We start from the raw sequence: 17,626 nt of genomic DNA, 5'->3' as shown, positions 1-17,626 counted from the left end.
TTATTTAAGTGGGTGGAGCTCCACTGAAGTCAATGGAGCGACGCCAATTTATATTAGCAGAGAATCTGGCCCCATACCTTTTGCTCTTTGGGTCCTATGGAAAAAAGATTTTGCTGTTCAATGAACTATGCCAAGAAATGAGCTGATGATGAGTGGAGGGCTCAAAATTCACAAAAAGGGCTCCTATTCACAAATCATCAATAAAACAAGTTCCCTGCTGCTCTGCCAATAAGATAGGAATGTACCCTAAATAAGCCTTTCCAGATTTACACACAGACGGTCTGATTCTCTTCTTGATTACGCTGGTGTAAATTAGGAGTAACCCCACTGAAGTCAGTGGCGTTGCGCCACTTAAAAGCAAGGGAGAGAGAACAAGCTGGATTAAAATGTGCTCATCAGGGGAAAAAGGTTCTGCAATGACATGTTATGAGAGGTTTGTACAGAACAGTGCTGCTGATTATCCCTTAACTTCAAACGTGAATCAAAGGGGAAATTTGCCTACAATGAGAAAATGGCCCAAGGAGCCCATCAGCAGCCAAACAGCATACACAGCTGGTGATAAACCTACTGCCTATGGAGTCTGTCAAGAAGCTGGATGTCACAGCTGGAGGAAAACCTTACAGAGTCTGGCATTTGGGTTTTCAAGTAGTTATCAGGAAAGAATGAAGAGGAGAACCAGTGCAATGCACTGGGGTAAATAGGGCCGCATACTTTTTTGGCCAGCATGTATCCTGGAGAAAACTCATAGTTGTGATTGGGAGATTTTCAAGGAATTGAGTAATTATGACTTCATGAGAAGGGAACAAAGTCTATCTTTCCCCCGTTGTTTCAGAAGGAAAGGTGCAGAACAGGAAACAAAGATCCATTAGGCATAGTCTAGAGGCAACTCAATTAACATCGGCAAATTTTAGTAAACTTGTTGAATGCAAACACTTGAAAATAATATTTTGCTAGGCTCATAGATGCTGGATCAGCATTTTCTCTAAAACTACTGACTCTCAATACTAATTTTATTGAGTCAAGAGGAAGGCAACTGTTAGAAACCATTTAAAAACATTTGTTTGCAAAGAACCATCTTACATCTATTTTTTCCTTGCAGACATATCTTAATTATTGCACAAAAATACAAGATTAACCCATGTGCCGTTATCATTTTTCTCCAGTAGGTGGCCCTAAAACCCAATTGTTTATTTTTTTATAAGGGGCCTCAACCACAAATATGCACTAAATATCTAAAAATAACTTAATGAGGAGCTTCCTCTGATTTCTTTTTTGTTTTAAGACATTCTGTGGCTTGTTTTGAGAACAGCAGGTCAGCCACCTGAAGTATGCAAGCAGTGCAGTTATACTGAAGTAAGCACCAGCATTTTCACAAGACAGGCTGAGATCATTTCACACAAGAAATTCTGAGGAAAACGCATCAGTCACAATGTACATATGCTGCAGCCTACTGTTTGCTGTGTGCTTTCCCAATAAAAGCCATGAGTAGGAGTTTGTACGCAACTTCCCCTCCCATTCTGTCAAGATTACAACTCCCTTTTCTTTTACACTAGGAGCTGTCCTGGTCAAACCGTCATTTGGATTTTCTTGGTCTTTTTTTATCTTTTAGATAAATGCTTATAAGTCACATGTTTCATTCTGGAATTCTATTTCCCTTTAGAAAACAATGGACTTCTCTCAACAATTTGAATCACCTCCTTTGCTGGCAACTCTCAAAGGTTTAACTTATTAGCTTCCTTTCCAACAGCATGTTGACATTTGAATTGTGACATATTGGAACTGCAGTGAAACCTTGCAATAGGGAATGCAGCCTTCACACATATGGCAAAGGATTTTAAGGAAGTACTATGATATCACAGTCTCATTGGGCTTGATTCTGTTTTGATTTATACTTGTGTAAATCCACAAGGACCTCTATGAAGTCCTTCCGGCTATATTGGTGTAAAACCAGATCAGAATCAGGACCCTTGTCTTGCTCTGCTAATACTATCAGTTTTAATCTTATTATTGCCTAATTTAAACAAGCACATGAAATCAAAGTGGAACATTCAAAATGATAGGGTGACAAAGATTTTAAAAGTACCCTTTTGTAGGATATACATAAATTAATATTGCAACCGTCCTTAAGGAGCCTAATTAACATCTGTGAAGTTTCATGTGCATATATATTAAAAGAGAGAAAATATGTGACTACAGTAGCAATACTGGATTTATTTGATGGAGTTTAAAAAGGTGACATCGCAACTCATGAATGGTACAGTGACTCTGAGACCGAGTGATTTTTAACTTCACTGAGTTCATTCTCAATTTTAAGCAAATATTTATTGTTCATGAGAATGTGAACGTCCAGCAGAGAGCAGTGCCAGAGGAAAGGGAGGTTCTGAGCTTGCCTCCCCCCACAGCTATGCTGATGCACCTCAAGTTTGAGCCACAAGATCTGTTATTATAGTCTTCTCTTGAGAAGATACTGCCAATTGTGACAAATGATGCAGGGGATTTGTGATGTGGACTTTGGTGCACCAGGGACTTGGTCTGGGCAACCAAACTCATTTGATCAAAGACTGAAACCCATTTAAGTGAAGCCAGCTTTTAACTTCTGCAAATAAATCTGATGTCCACATGCATCCACAGAATATTTGCTTTAAGCAACATTTGTTTTTCCATTTATTAAGACAGATGTATTTAAATCTGAGTCTTTTTTGCAGAAGTATAATGGTCTCCATGCACTTGAAAGGTAATATTAAGTTATATATAGACTGATGAGCCTCAGACAAGCCTAAGCTGCTGACTGACCAAGGGGTGGACGCATGACATTCAGTCTTGGAAATACACAAAGGCACTCCTGTGGTCCTTCTTCATGCAACTTCCTTTGCCTCCAAAGATAGTTCCATGCATGGGAAGAGTGCAGGATTGCGCGTGGAGTGGGATAAATGTTTGACATGGCGGAATCATAAATTGTGTGGCTAATGCACTGTATAATGGTTTGAAGACTGGCCACATTATGGATGTCAACAAGAACCTGTTATTTCAACATTTGCTAAGCTTTTATCAAATGAAGTTTGTCAAGATTCTGCAGGTTTGCACACACACACGCACAGAGGCTTTCAGAATGTGTGACATCACACATACACTGAGCCACATTGCCCCTAGTCCTAGACAAGGTGTGCAGGATGGTTGAGAGAGTGAGGAATCTTCTGTTCCCACAGTACTCCCCATGCAAGGGTTAGAGTCAGTAGAAGCTTCTGAGCTCAGAAGAGCCCAAGGACTTCTCCTTTCTGGACCTGATGCAACTCTCACAGAAGACAGTCCGTGCACCCTACTTTAAAAGAGCAGAGAGGAGGAAGGATCATGACTTTGCCCACTGCACTGACTTGCACAGCTGGACCCCAAGGGAGGCAGTCCCTTGGCACAGGGAAGAGCTTGGGGAGAGAGCACCACTGAAGCACAATCCCTGCCAGAGCTCTCTCTGAGGTGACCCACTCTGCCCCAAATTGATACTCTTGGTCCACTCTGGTGTTTTTTGATTCTGTATTATAGTATGTAAAATTAGCCACACTTTTGAGCTCAATAGTGCATCAATACCAAGGTATGAACAAAGGCCGTAATGCAGTGTTGCCTAATATTTCCTCCACTTGGTTCTTGCCATACCATAGAAGATATTTCAGCAGACCTTTTCCCTCTTTGTTGCAAACCCAGGACACATGGTGCTCATATGCATTTGAAATGGAGCCTTGTTTGCACTGAAATGTATTATGATGCATCAGCTTTCCTTGTAACAACCCTTGGTATGATGCATTTCCTTTATTGCAAACATGGTACACATGTTGAACTAATTAATGTGTGTGTTCTGTAGCTAATTGTCTAGCCTGACTGAGCTGGCATTTTGAAAATAAACTGGAATACCAGCAGAGATTAGTCTCCTCCAAGAAATGATCTGTCCAGCCTCTCTGCTCCCAGAACTCCCACTGACTTCAGTTTGAGTTGCACGAAGAGAAGAGATGTAGGAAAATGCCAGCAAAATTATATTTTGTAGATTAAGTTATGTTTTGATCTTATGTAAAAAAAAAAAAAAAGCCTCCCAAATGGATCCAAATTACATTTTTGAAGCTCTGAAAATGAAAACTGCTTAGCTATTTATTTAATGTATTTATTTTTCTTTCTGCACATGCAAAACAAAATTCCACCTGGTCTAACAATTTATATGCCAAATTGCATCCTAATGGGATTTAAAATAGCATATATTGAACGCTGAAAATATTATAGTGCTGGTAAATGTAATCTGGTTTTAATAGACATTCCTAATATTTCATGTAAATGTGTTTTATTAGGTTTTTTTTCATTTTCTCCACCCAAAACCAATTGTAATTGTCCTGTCTGAGAAACAGTGGGAAATTTTCAATGCCCTGTACAAACGGAATATGTTGGCTTGTGTTCTTTTAAACCAACATAAGATCGGCTATGACAGAGGGTCTGAAGAGTCAGGAAACCCTCTGCAAGGAAAGCTGACAGGTCATAAATTACTTTCAGACCATATCTGTTTCATACTGGTTCTCCCTGCTCTTTAAACCAATAGACGACTATATTCATAATGTTATTACTTGCAATTGGAAATGGTAGTGTAGAGTATATGGATTTTTGTACTACAAAGATCTTTTGGATGAAATCACCAAAGTCAATGGGAGTTTTGACTTTAATGGGGCCAAGATTTCATCCCTTGTGTTCATCAAAGCCACTTTGCTATCTAACTACTGCACCAGTTCTGCAATTTACAATGCACAGCCAAAGCAACATGCCTTGTAAATTGCAGGATCAGTGCTTATATGTCATAGAAATAGGCCCAACTGCAAAGTCCAGATCCAGATTTCAAACGCCCCAAGATTAGTAGTCTTGGTTATGGGGTTTTGGTTCAGCCCATTATATAGAGAGGGGCAAAATTCTGAACCAGATATGGGTTTGGATTTCAAAGACCCCACAACGTTTGGGATGTTTGAATCAGAGGGTTTGATTGATTCAATTTTTTGTCCGTAGTGATTTAAGGTAGTATGTTTATGCTACTGATGCAAGGTGGGGGAAGGAAGGGGACCAAACTGCAGTGATAAAAAGGGAAATAAAACAAAACAATGAACATACACAATTTACTTTCAAAGGGATGAATAAGGCCTCATTGTTATGAATCCCAGTTTACTTTTCCCGGTCAGGCACTCGTAATTTTATTTATGCTTAATAGACTGCATTTGGCATGTGTAAAGATGACAGAAGCGTGAATTATGAATGACCTTCAACCTATTCAGGAAGTTGTAATAATTGAAATAATAGAGAAAATGCACTCCCTGTGAAAGCTGTAGAGAGACGACTATTTCAGGCACTACCGCCTGCTCACTTTGAAGTTCACTGTTGATCTCTGCTTACTCCAGTGAAATCTATACCACTTTGTTTGAATTCTTTATTTACTATCACATCATTCAATTTGCCATTCAGCCACCTAGGAAAGGTTTAATAGAACGATAGCAGTTTGGGAGGGGAAGGGGGAAAGGGACACTTAGTTTACATATCTGAACAAAGTCAACAGTTGATATGAACACATCTGTTGCCCTCGCTGCTGAAGAGAAGTTATATTCTGTTGCATCTGACTAAACCTTTTATTCTTGTACATGCAACAGCTTTGGAAAACACTGTATGTGTCCCAATGCTAGGAAATTCAGATTTTGGCACAGATAACAGATGCTATTCAGATTTGGAAGCAGGTAGTCTGCGCTACTTAAACTACATTATTATTGTTTTTAACTTACTTATAGCTCTAGGAGGAAGGACTTCACTATTTACATGTCCTGTACCCCACTGGCAAATGGATTGAATTAACTTCAGCTGTAGTAGAAGCTGACTATGAAAAAGATGGTGAAAAGGAACAGAATATGAAAAATGTTAAGCACATTGGTAGTCATAATAAAAGTCTTATAAGGTCCATTAGCCCTCTGCACAGAACCCTGTGTTATTGTTTTGGAATGGAAATACTACACTACATGATGTGCATTATGCTCCTAGTTGATAGAACAACGGGAAAACTTGCACTGCAAGTGTGAGTACCTACAAGACGAAAATTCAAATGCAATAACTTTTAGGTAAAAGGCCGTGGTTTTATTTTGGCAGTCATGGCTTCATGCATTTGATCAGCACAGTGGCAGGACAGCCCTGCCTATGATGCAGATGAAAGGATAGCTTTCACTTTCTCAAAGCAATATAGCTCTTTAAAATAGCCATCTTTCACTTTAAATTATGTTTAAAAACGGCTCCCTCGCTATGTATGTCTATGTGCATTTTTATCACTCAGGACAAAATGTTCAGTGGGTGTTAGTATCACTTCATAAAATGATCACAAGGCGTGAAAAATTATCTGAGCTGAGATTGTTGGACACACACTAATTAGCAAAAGAGTTAGACACTGATCCTGCGGTCATGCTCCATGCATGATGTCCTTATTCCCACTGACTTCACTTGGAGTTGTGTGTGTGAAACAATGACAGGATCAAACCCTCTAAGTGCAATCTTTTTTTGCTAGTGTCACAAGGCTAGAGTCCTGAAAGCAAAGGGGTATATACATGGAAAGAAGTTGTGCATCAGTATGGGACTACACCCTTAAATCAGGTTAGGCAAGCAAGTGCATACATTCTTGAGCCCTGCCAATTGGCATTGATCTTAGAATAGTAAAGTGTTATTTCTGAATAAAAGTAGAACTTACCCAAAAAGCAAAACAAATTAAATGGCCAAAACTAATAACAACTTTTACATCAAAAAGACTCCAACAAAATATGGATTTAAGCGCATCAGAAAATGTGAAGTGAAAACTAATACATACTTCTGCCACAGATTATAATTAAATGTGCAAATAGTCCAAATTACTAAAATGCAATTTTAGATCTTAGGATGAACAACTTGCACAGTTGGACAACTGCATTCTGAAATATGAGCCAGATCCATCTTGCCATACTCAGGCAAATGAGCAGTTGAAGTAAATCAGTGTTTTGCATGGGTACAGCATATAGGAGTCTTTCTGTTGACCTCAATGGGCTTTGAATTAGGCACTTAGAGAAGTTTAGCAAAAATCCATAGAAAACTCAAAGATTGACCCTGCCTGTCCTTTACAAAGGTGCAAAGCTAGGAAGTGGGGAGATGAATATGTCTCACACACACCCTTTTGCAGCTTATATAATGGTCAGACCCTTTACTCATGGAGACTGTTCCCTGCCTTCTCTCCTGAAGGTCTGCGGTATCCCAAGGGAGGTGGAGATGGTGGAGCTATCCCCCCACTACCATCACCTCCACACCAGCTCACAAAGGAGGACCAGAACAGCAGCAGGAATATATAGCACCACCATGGAGGGTTGTAATAGCATCCTCTTAATATAGTTGGGGCGCTCAGACAGGACTTCTGCCTCTCAGAGACAGAGCGGCTCCTGGTGCTTCCCCCAGGTGGTGCAGCTTCCCAATGTCCCTTCCAGTGGTGGTGCCTAAATGGCACAGCCTATCCCTGTGCTGTGTAATCAGCTCACTATAACAAGCATGTGTCTAACCATCATTGTCCAAATCACACCCAGCTGCACTTTATTTTTCCATTGTGAATTCCAGTGCTCACAAAAGGTCCATAGTCCAAGTGACTGGACCACCACAGCCTCCCATAGCATAGACACAGTGGCAATGCAATTCCCCCCCACAGCGAGCCAGTCAATGTGCCTCAACCCTGACATGGAAGGACCACCCCTGGGGATGGGAGACTTTTTCAATGCCTCTGTGCCCATTCAAAATCCTTGGCCTCTCTGCAAAGACCGGTGACAATGCTGTCAATTAGATCAAATGTGGGGGTTTGTTATTGTACCTGTATGTTGGCCCAAACAAAACCAAGTTCCTGATACAATTTCAGAGAAGGAGTGAGTGTGTCCACCAATATCAGCAAGCCATTTCCAGAAGCACTAATGCTTCATAAGGTAAATCACAAAGTAGAACAATACATATCTCAAGTGACAACATGGCAGAATTCTCTACTAATGCCCTGCTTCCGTTTATAAACCACAAAAGAATTGGCAGAATCCACTTGGTGAATTTCAGCCTGGTATTCTCTCTGTGGGCAGTTATAATCTTCCATATTATTTCTTGGAAGCATACGAAGATTAGATAATCTATCATCGGCATTTGCTCAGAAAAAACTTGTCTTCTTGAGTTTACTAAATATTAGTTATCAAGGTTATCTCAATAGTATGACTTGTTGCAAATGGCAAGATTAATAATGACTTTACATTTCTGAAAATTTCCTTCCAATTTTAGGTCACTTCAGGAAAGGACAGTGTGCTGAGTGAAAAGATTACAGTGTATTATGTCGCAGATAATATAGATATATGTAAAATGTAAGGCTGGAGTTTAACACCCAGCATTAACTCTAATTGCAATAAGTGAAGAAGCAAACTTGGTGTAGGCTGGAAAGTAAAACAACTTGACAACCAGATATTGCCATCATAACAAATAGCAGCTATCCCATTCATTTCAGTGGGTCTATGGAAAGACTGCCACTGACTGTAATGGGAATTGTCCCCGGTCTTATATGCTGAGTAAGGAACTACTGACCATGAGGAAGCACGGCAGAATTGAGCCCTCAATAAATGTAGTATAAATAAGCCTGCCTGACTGCCAACAGGCACAAGCTTAACTTCATTGTATCATCAAGCAGGATCCACAAAATTCATTTTTGAAATACACAACCATTGCAGGTGCATATATGAGTAAAATTGTTTGAGAAGTGCAGAGATGCTTATGGCCACAGTTGTGTTATTCTCCCACTTAGCTGAATGGAGTAGTGACAGAGGCAGTAATATCTGAAACACAAGGCTGTGTCTGCAGATATAAAAAGTCTGTAAAACTCTAAGATGTGATCAGATCTGGTAAAACGTACAGCAATTCACTTAGGACATTGGCCTTGTATACTTTGATAGTTGTTAAGACGGAGATACTGCTAGCTTTTCCATCCAGCAGATATAACTGAGCATAATAAAATTTGATTTCAACTAGAAAAATCCTCAGCAAACTAATCTTGAGATATCTGGAATTTTCGATAGCTAAAACAAAATGAATCTCCAATAATTGTGTCTTTGAGAAAAACCTAAGCACAGCCCTCCAGCATTCTGTATATGGCTATGCCACTGTTGGAGGCCTATAAGTAGTAAGTAAGTTAAAAAACAATACTCAAGAGCTTTAAGTATAAATACCACTGACTGGACTTTCAAAAAATATTGTATTTTATAATTGGAAGCTGACTGATATCAGTTTGCTAGTGCATTTGGAATATACTATAGTCCCCTTAAAAATACTTTACTATAGTTACTACTCTGTTTTCAATGGGATTTCCTTCAAAATCTGTACTTAAAAATTACAGTTTTGCTGGGATGCTAGTATTGTCAGAAAGTCTAACAATTCTATTCCTCCTACAGTCATTTTTTAAAAAAATCATGCTAATAAATACAGAGATCTAGCAATAATAAACTAGAGTCTTACAAGATAGCAAAAGCTAGTATTAAAACTGAATTGATTTTAAGTTGAAATATAATTCCAGTGAAATAATGGTGGCAAGCCTCCTTGCAGTCCTATAAATACTGTAGGCTCTTTGGGGAAAAGAAAAAAATGAAAGTGCACTATTTGTGGAATTTATTATTCATGTACTTCTTGAATTACCTTCTTTTAGGACTGATTAGACAGGACCAGAGATAATAGGAGGACAGAACAGAGAAATCCTATATCTGCTCTATTTGAAACAAAAAAAAAAAAATACCCATACATACAGCCTTTAAATCCTACTCCATCCCCAATCAAATGAAATATGAGTTGCATCCAGCATACATGTTTTGACTGCATCCCACTATTATCAAGCTGTTCGTCTCAGCAAAGCTCATTTATACAGATATACGAAGGAGCCCAGACATTTTGTAAAGTTGATCCAGAGTGATGAAACCTGACCTCAGATTTGACTATGGGGGTGGGGGAGATATGTCTTTCATAAAGCCTAACATAGAAAACAAAAAAAAGTGTTTTTCTTTCTCTTTTTGTTGAATGAAGGAGGTTCCGCTGAGCACCTTGACTATGTTATGGTAGTTCAGAGAGTTATTTGAAAACTCTGTTTCCAGCAGTCTAGGACTCATACCTGTCTTTCAATCAGGCTTATATTTAGCACTATAAATGGGTGTTCAGACTAAGGGTCAGAGTGCTGGTAAATATCCTTTACCATTTCAGATAGCGTGCAATGTTTGCCTGTGAATTTTACAGGTGAGTTGAAGTAATTAGAGGTTAACAATTACGGCTGATCAAGTGTCTCTGTCCTTTCCTTAGTAGTGAATAGTCTCTCATGCAATGAGAGTGCTCATTATGGGATGAGTATTTCTTATTCACTAGTTGGCAGGTCTTATTTCTTATGGAAAACAGAGTGAAACACCAGACCAGGAGAACCTCTTGAGTCAGCTCTTTCATCCATGAGCTCAATGCAGCTTTCTCATATCAAAGCAGGACAGGGACCTCCTGACTTAACTGTCTAGCATCTATTACCGATCTATCAACAACTTACTGATGTGTACTCTCAACCTTAACTCTGACTTAAACCAAGTTGTGGTGGGGGGGTCCATATAGACAGACTGACACAAACACCCCCACATATAGTGTGCACATAAATGCATACACATGATAAGCTTGACTTTTATTTGGCCCTCTATATATGCAGACATTTGGCCATGTAATGTCAATTTCACAGTTTGGTCTCCTATTCTATTTTACCTTACCTTTCACAGGTTTGTTCAGAGTAAAGCAGAAGGAGGAGCTAACAGTTGGAAGAACTATTCCGTTTAAGATTCAAGAGCACGTATATAGAATTTTTTGTGTGCATAAATTTTCAGTGTCTATTGCAACAGCAATCCATTTTCTCTTGCTGACAGCAGATCTCACACAACACACTACTTGAAAGGCAACCAGGTTTTAATTTACAAATCTTGGCAACAATATTCTGTAAAAAATATGGAATTATGAATAGCACAATACTGTGCAAAAATAAATAACAAGTCTCCGATGAATGAAGGAAATCCGTGGCATCAATACAGATACCACCATCAAATCTCAGAAACGTAAGCCTTAAAAAAGAGAAACTTCTAAGCTCTACAACTTCAATTTCAAAACCATCAAAACATGTACGTGTGTGTGAAGGAAAAGATTCTGATATTTCAGTACAATGCATATTTTATTTACAGAACAAAAATATCAACCTGGAGACAGTAAGCCACTTTTATCAATTCATATTATTCCTTTACGAAACTTACCCATTTATTCCAACTTTTATTAAATGTAAAATATTGGTATTTGAGCTCAGCTTCATAGTTTCCGCTTTGCAACATGATCAAATGAATGCTTTGCATTCACAGAATTGACTCTTTTCTGTATAAAACATATTGTAAATTTGAGAATGTGTTTTTCATCTACCAATTTTATTGCTTGTTTTGTTGAATCAGCGTTTATGTAAAAAATGAAGTTATCTCACAGTAGGTTGATTTCTCCTACACTGCATGCGTTTAATGCTGAATATTAAAAGTTCAAAATGAAAATGATACTTGATCACAGTTTCTGAAAAAGTTATTTAAGTCAATTTTAATCAATTATTCGGTAGGATACAAATACCTAATCCTGTAATGATGTTGCAAATGGGAGACTGACATTCACTTTATATATTGGCATTTGATTGGAAAGAATGATTTCTAATTGAAGCTTTTCTCTTGTTTGATTTTTTTTCTCAATAATGTCAAGGCAATTAAAACAACTAAAGATAATCTTTAAAATCCACTTGTTTCGATTAATTATTTGGTGACAATGGAACACAGTGATTTAAAGAATCAAATACTGTGTTACAGATATGAACATTTAAATATAAAAAGAGAATTCACTGCCTGCTACCCCTTCAAGCATTAATTTCTTTTCTTCAATTAATCATAATAATCTTAACCTAACTTCATTCAATTAAAACATATCATGGCATTTATTTGATATTCACATGCTAAAAGAAACCTTTATGTTAAAAAATTAACCCAACAAGTACTCAGAGTGTTTCAAAGCAAACTGTTTCACTACAATTTCTCTCCACCTACCCTAACCTTATTTTAAAGGTTAGGGTAGGTAGAGGGAAACTAACATTTCAATCCAATAAAAAGTCAATGTTCTAACCCTGCAATAAACTAAAAGGGAAAAAATTACCTAAAAATATAAATGAGTTCAGAATAAAACTATTATTAGCTCTATCTCATTGTATGAGAAGGCATAATTCTATGCCTGTACATGTATATTCATATCCATAGTTATATATATATGAAATATATTTGCAGAGGTTTTCTGGGTTGGGGGAGGGAGGTTGTTTTGGTCTTGTATCTTCACCTCCATTTTCCATTAATTTCACATTGAATGTTTTGATTAACTTAAAGCACTGGTTTAGCCATCCAATTAAACTGGATGATAAATTAGAAAATATCATTAATGACAAATGAAAAATACTGGTTTCATATGTTATATATCAGGTGTAAAATAAAAACAATGTATTTTACAAAGAGGACATTCAAGTGAAAAAATAGGAAATTCTTATCTGCAGTAGCTGGTAAAAATGACTCTATTCGGAATTTCACAATCGTGTTTTACCTGGTACCATAATCAACGAACAAGTCATAAAACATACTGTGGCTTGCTATTATTTTTTTCCACTGATACCATAAAGCTCTTTACAAACAAGTCCGGAAAGCGCCCACAACATACCTGATCGCTTATTTGACATGCAACAAGGTTATGCTGATTGTAGCATCCAGCAAATTTGATATACTTGAGCCAGTTCCCTACATCTGGTTGACTGGCATCTATGCAGAACTTCACATTGCAAAACTCATCCAAGATCTAGAAGGAAAAATATGAAAGGGTAAATCTTTCTATTGGTGTCAGGCCACACTAATTAAAAGATAAATCACGGGTCTTCAAATAAACAAATGGATAATCACTTAAGCATGTTTTATTCAAATTCTATGAATGAATAAAAGCGAGACTTTTAAAATAATTGTTAGAACATGTGCATATTAATAAAGGGACAATACATTTGTTGTAATCATGTCCTGAAAAATGCTTACCCGTAATCAAGGTGATGTCTAATAATTGCTAATGGAAAATATATTCATTTAGCAAACATCTGACTTTCTCATTTTATATTAGTGAATATTTATCATTTAAAATTCTATTTTGGTAAATTTTTTGTCTACGATTATACATAAAAATTATTAAGAATAGTGTCTGTGGTGGTCCTCTTGGGTGTTGTGTGTGTTTTCTTTTTTCTTTGTTTCCAATTGAATTTATTTTAGGTCCCATTTAGCATTTTCATGTTTGTTATAAATTCCATCCACTAAATGATGTTTAGATTCAGAGTTATTAATCTTGTTTTAATATTATGTTTCCCAAACCCCTCCCCCCTTTAGCACTTAAATCATACCCCTTAATCGAAGCAATTTACAGGACTTGGTTAATAACAGAACCCTCTATGCCAAACTAAAGAAAATAAATGAAAAACAATGTAAACACTCATGCAAAACATGGCACAATATTCCACACATACCAATACATAGTTCCAATTATGCAGAAAATAAACAAATCTAATGAGATTGATTGTGGACAAGTTAAAAAGGATGTGATATTCTAATATTATGACAAATTGCTAATCATTATATATGACTGCATATCATCATTTATCTGCAGGTTTTATGACTGGCCTAGCCGAAGCTTTCAGCAATAGCCCAAGGTATACATAAAGCTAATATTACATTTGGAAAGTTCTCCTGTTTGACATATTCTGTACTAAAAGTATATTAACCTATTTGTATTAGAAAGGAGTGAGAGAGAGAGAGAGATTGTTTCTGCACTTAAATAATTTGTATTCAAGTCAAGACCCAGAGCACTTTTGGCCTTCAAGTTGAATGGAAAGGAATTCTGGTATTGTATATCATTTAGTTAATGAAAACCTAAGGAAGTTTTCTATCAAAGACTAACAATATAGTCTAGCTCTACCCCACAACAGCTCAGATTCATTACTTAAATGAACCCAGCGGAAAGCTGCTTTATCTATGCCCTTATGAAGGTGAAAACTGAAGTTGAGGTTTCATTTCCCTAGCCCTAGAGCAGTTTAACATAGAGTTCAGGTAATCCTCCAGAAGCAGATTCAGATCATTAACTCACCACAAACTTCAAGGGGACAAACTAGAGGACACAAGGCAAGACACACTATGAACAAGCCTTTTGACCAGGAGGCAATTAAACAGCAACCCGTGTGCTAGCAGAAAGCATGCTCTAAGAAGACACTTTCTGGTAAGGACGGTGCTGCAGAAAAAGTTGTCTTCTTTCCTCCAAGCCAATTTGTCAGGCTAAAATAGTCACAGGAGTTTTTGTAAGTTCTTCGGTCTTGTCAGGACGCTTCGTTTTAAACATTATTTCATTGTAACACACTTGACCCGAAATCACTAGGTTCAAATATTCAAGTGAATTGCCCCAGACTTAAACACCACACAGCTGACCCCGGCCACTGGCTTCGATATTGTCAGACAGGAAGAAATCATCTCATTTCAGTTTCACGATACTGACGAAGTTCATTTCGAATTCCGCTTCCTTGTCGTTTGTTTAAAAATAAGTCTGCCACGGAGGTTTAGGATGGTGTTTCAATAGGGGCTCCGATCCTGCATGGCTTGTGCACCCCCCCGCTCCCCCCCCCCACGCTTCCCCTGAGTCCAAACAGAAGCTTGGGGTACTTGGGGAAAGCAGGATCAGGCCCTGTTCATGGTAAAATAGGAAACGATTGACTAGACCGGGAGACCCTCCCCCCCAAACTAACAGAACAATATTCCCTCCCCTCTTCCACACGCTTTCATAGAACGATCTAAACAATTATATTTTAATTTCAAAACCAAGAAATAATCCGAACCAACTACATTTACACGTCCGGAAAAAAAGGCAAGTTTTTAGCTGCATTCCAATGTCTACATTTAATTTGTTTTACTGTGAACATTATTTCAGCGGCTCCCCTCAACGGAGCATTAATACAGCAGATCGTGCGTAGGGTCAGTCCCGATGTTATGCCCTTCTTGAAGGGCTGAGAGCATTTCCACTGGAAAATTAAATGTCTTCGTCTCGTTGCAGCCATGCTTTAACTTTTCTTTCATTCCCAAACGACTGTGACTGCTTAACTCGTTTCTAGAGGGACGTCTCCAGGAGGTAACGAAGGTTTTATTTAGTTTGGGGGGGGGTTCTCTGACAGGACCAGAGACTTTTAAATAAACGAAAATTGCAGGAGTCACTTCCCACCCCCAGCCACCCCCTTTGCTGCTCACACAGGAGTTCTGCCTTTTCAAAAAGCGACCATTGCCCCGAGGAGCCTTGATTGGATTTTCTTTTCTTTCTTTCTTTTTTACACGCCTTGCCCTTTCCAACCCGCTTGGTTTTCCTTTTAGCTGATGTTAGGGTTACTGCAAGTGTGGGTAACAATTCGGCAGAGCCACGCAGCTTAGGGGTCTAGACTAGCCAGGAGGAGGAACTTTGCCGAAGGCAGATCCAGAAGCTCCTCGGCGGCTTTGCCAGGAATCTAGGGTTTGGCAAGCCAATCCCTTCTCTTTCTGGATCCCTGGGACAGAGGGAAACAACCAGCCAGACACCCCCACCCCTTCCACACACACATCACCCCCTCGCCCCAGAGAGACACCAGCAAGCTGCAGGGAGAGAGCGAGTCGTAGCCGCCCTGCGAGCAACAAGGAAATCACGAGTCTGAGCAGGGGCAGGGAAGGCACCCAGGGGCCAGGGAGCAAGTTCCTAAGCCAAGGCAGAGCGGACACGCAGAGAAAGTGTCAGGGGGTCCGGCGAGTTTGTTATGACGAGGATCAGCTCTCCTCGCCCGCTCCTCTTACCTTCTCTCTCCCACGGCACTGATTCCTAAACCCTGAGCGCTTCCGTGCACAGGGAGGGGGAGGGGGGAAGGTCCTTCAAGCGGCTGGAAGTAAAACAAAACAAAAAACACTCGCCGTCGGTCTGCAGAGTGGGTGGGTAGCTGGTGTCCTTCTGCCGGCTCGGGTCGCTGCTTGGAAGCTCCCCTCTCTTCCACCATTTGTTGGGAAGTTTCTCTCTCCTCGCCGGGAGTTCTCAAGGGCTGGTTTGCTGTTGCTGGATTTTTTTTGCGGGGGGGAAGGGGAGGTGTCATGGGGGGGGAGTTTGCTTTAATGATGATTATTGATCATTGTTATTGTTGTTCTTATTATTTTTTTTTCTTTTTTGCAAATTCCTCCCCGCTCCCCATCACCTTCCCCTCTCTGCCCCTCCTGCTCTGATCGGCTGCTCGGGGTGTGTGTGTGTAAAGAAAGTTATCGGGGGGGGGGGGGGAATCCCGTTAAAAAAAAAAAAAACTTCTTTCACTTCTCTGCTGGTGATCACAGGAAAAAAGTGCGACTATGTGCTGGCGAGGGAGGGGGTGGGAGTCTGTCCCCCCCTCCCCACACACACACTCTCTTCTTCAGAGCCTGTCCTGTGAGAGCTTCTTTCTCAGCCGGAGCGTCTCTCTCATCCCTCCCCTCCCTTTTTTTTTTTTTTTTTGCAACCCCACACACTCAACTGCCAGGGGTTTCCATTTCATGAACTGTCTCTTTAAAGAAGATCTGACCGGCCAGCCATAAAGAGGCGAGAGGGAGCGATCTCCCCCTTGCAACCCAGCGGTCGGAAGCCAGACGGAGGCTCCTCTTTCAGTAAATTTTTAAAGTGACAGCAGCCTCCTCCGGCGAGAGAGGTCACCAAAAGGTCGCCAAGACAGAAGTCCTATAGGGGCAGACTGATTACGGATGCACCATCCCCTTTAAACATGTCGAGTCCATCCATGTAATCAGCAGCCAATAGGGAGATCTGGGGTGGGAGGATTTTTCTTTCGCAGCAAAACCTCGCCTTGTTTCAATGTGTTCCGAAAGCGCAAGTGTCTCTGTCTGAATGTGTTTATTTAAGAAGCGTTTAACAAAATCGGCAGCCTTATTCTTTTCTTTTTCTCTCTCTCTCTTTAATATATAAAAGGCAGCAGCAGCAACCAGGAACTGGAATGCAATTGAGAACGTTAATTGCCACTTATATTGCATACATTGCACTTATATTACATATATTGCAGCTGCGATATGCACACTGTCCATATATAGGGCATTTAGATATTATGATCGCTCTGAATTCTACTCTTCCTGGCAGGAATTTTTGTATGTTCCCCCTTTCCTCTCCCGTTCACCGCGCGCGCACACACACGGCACGGAATTAATCAATACATGATCTGTTTGCCAAAGTTCTTAAAATGTTACTTCCTAACATTACAAAGCAACGTGACTCCATCGATCACCCAATTTGGTCCGAGGGAAAGATCATTAGGCTTATAAATCTGCAACGAGCTAGTTCCTTTTTTGATGTCTATTTTACATCTATCGAAAAGGGCACGGACTTTTAAAAAATATGAAAAGCAGCTTTTTGAATGTTATTTTGCACTTCACAATAAATACCCTACACCTCCTGTTCTGTGCAGACGGAA

General features: G+C 39.5%; 1 protein-coding gene across 7 annotated transcripts in view; it reads right to left on the bottom strand.

Moving 5' to 3' along the window:
• MECOM (MDS1 and EVI1 complex locus) overlaps nucleotides 1-17,626 on the bottom strand; it is a 458,380-nt gene that overhangs the window by 47,343 nt on the left and 393,411 nt on the right. For 5 of the 7 annotated variants that reach the window (XM_073359440.2, XM_073359443.2, XM_073359442.2 and 2 more), the window contains exon 3: nucleotides 12,814-12,948. In XM_073359440.2, the coding sequence (XP_073215541.1) occupies nucleotides 12,814-12,948 (135 nt within the window). Of the gene's footprint in view, nucleotides 1-12,813; nucleotides 12,949-14,271; nucleotides 14,726-15,986; nucleotides 16,829-17,626 lie in introns of those variants that run through there. The other 2 variants (XM_073359445.2, XM_073359446.2) reach the window with 2 other exon arrangements.

This window comes from Lepidochelys kempii, chromosome 9, assembly GCF_965140285.1.
Source record: "Lepidochelys kempii isolate rLepKem1 chromosome 9, rLepKem1.hap1, whole genome shotgun sequence".
NCBI classification, from domain to species: Eukaryota; Metazoa; Chordata; order Testudines; family Cheloniidae; genus Lepidochelys; species Lepidochelys kempii.
The sequence above is the reverse complement of the archived record's forward strand: the minus strand, read 5'-3'. Positions and strand labels throughout refer to the sequence as shown.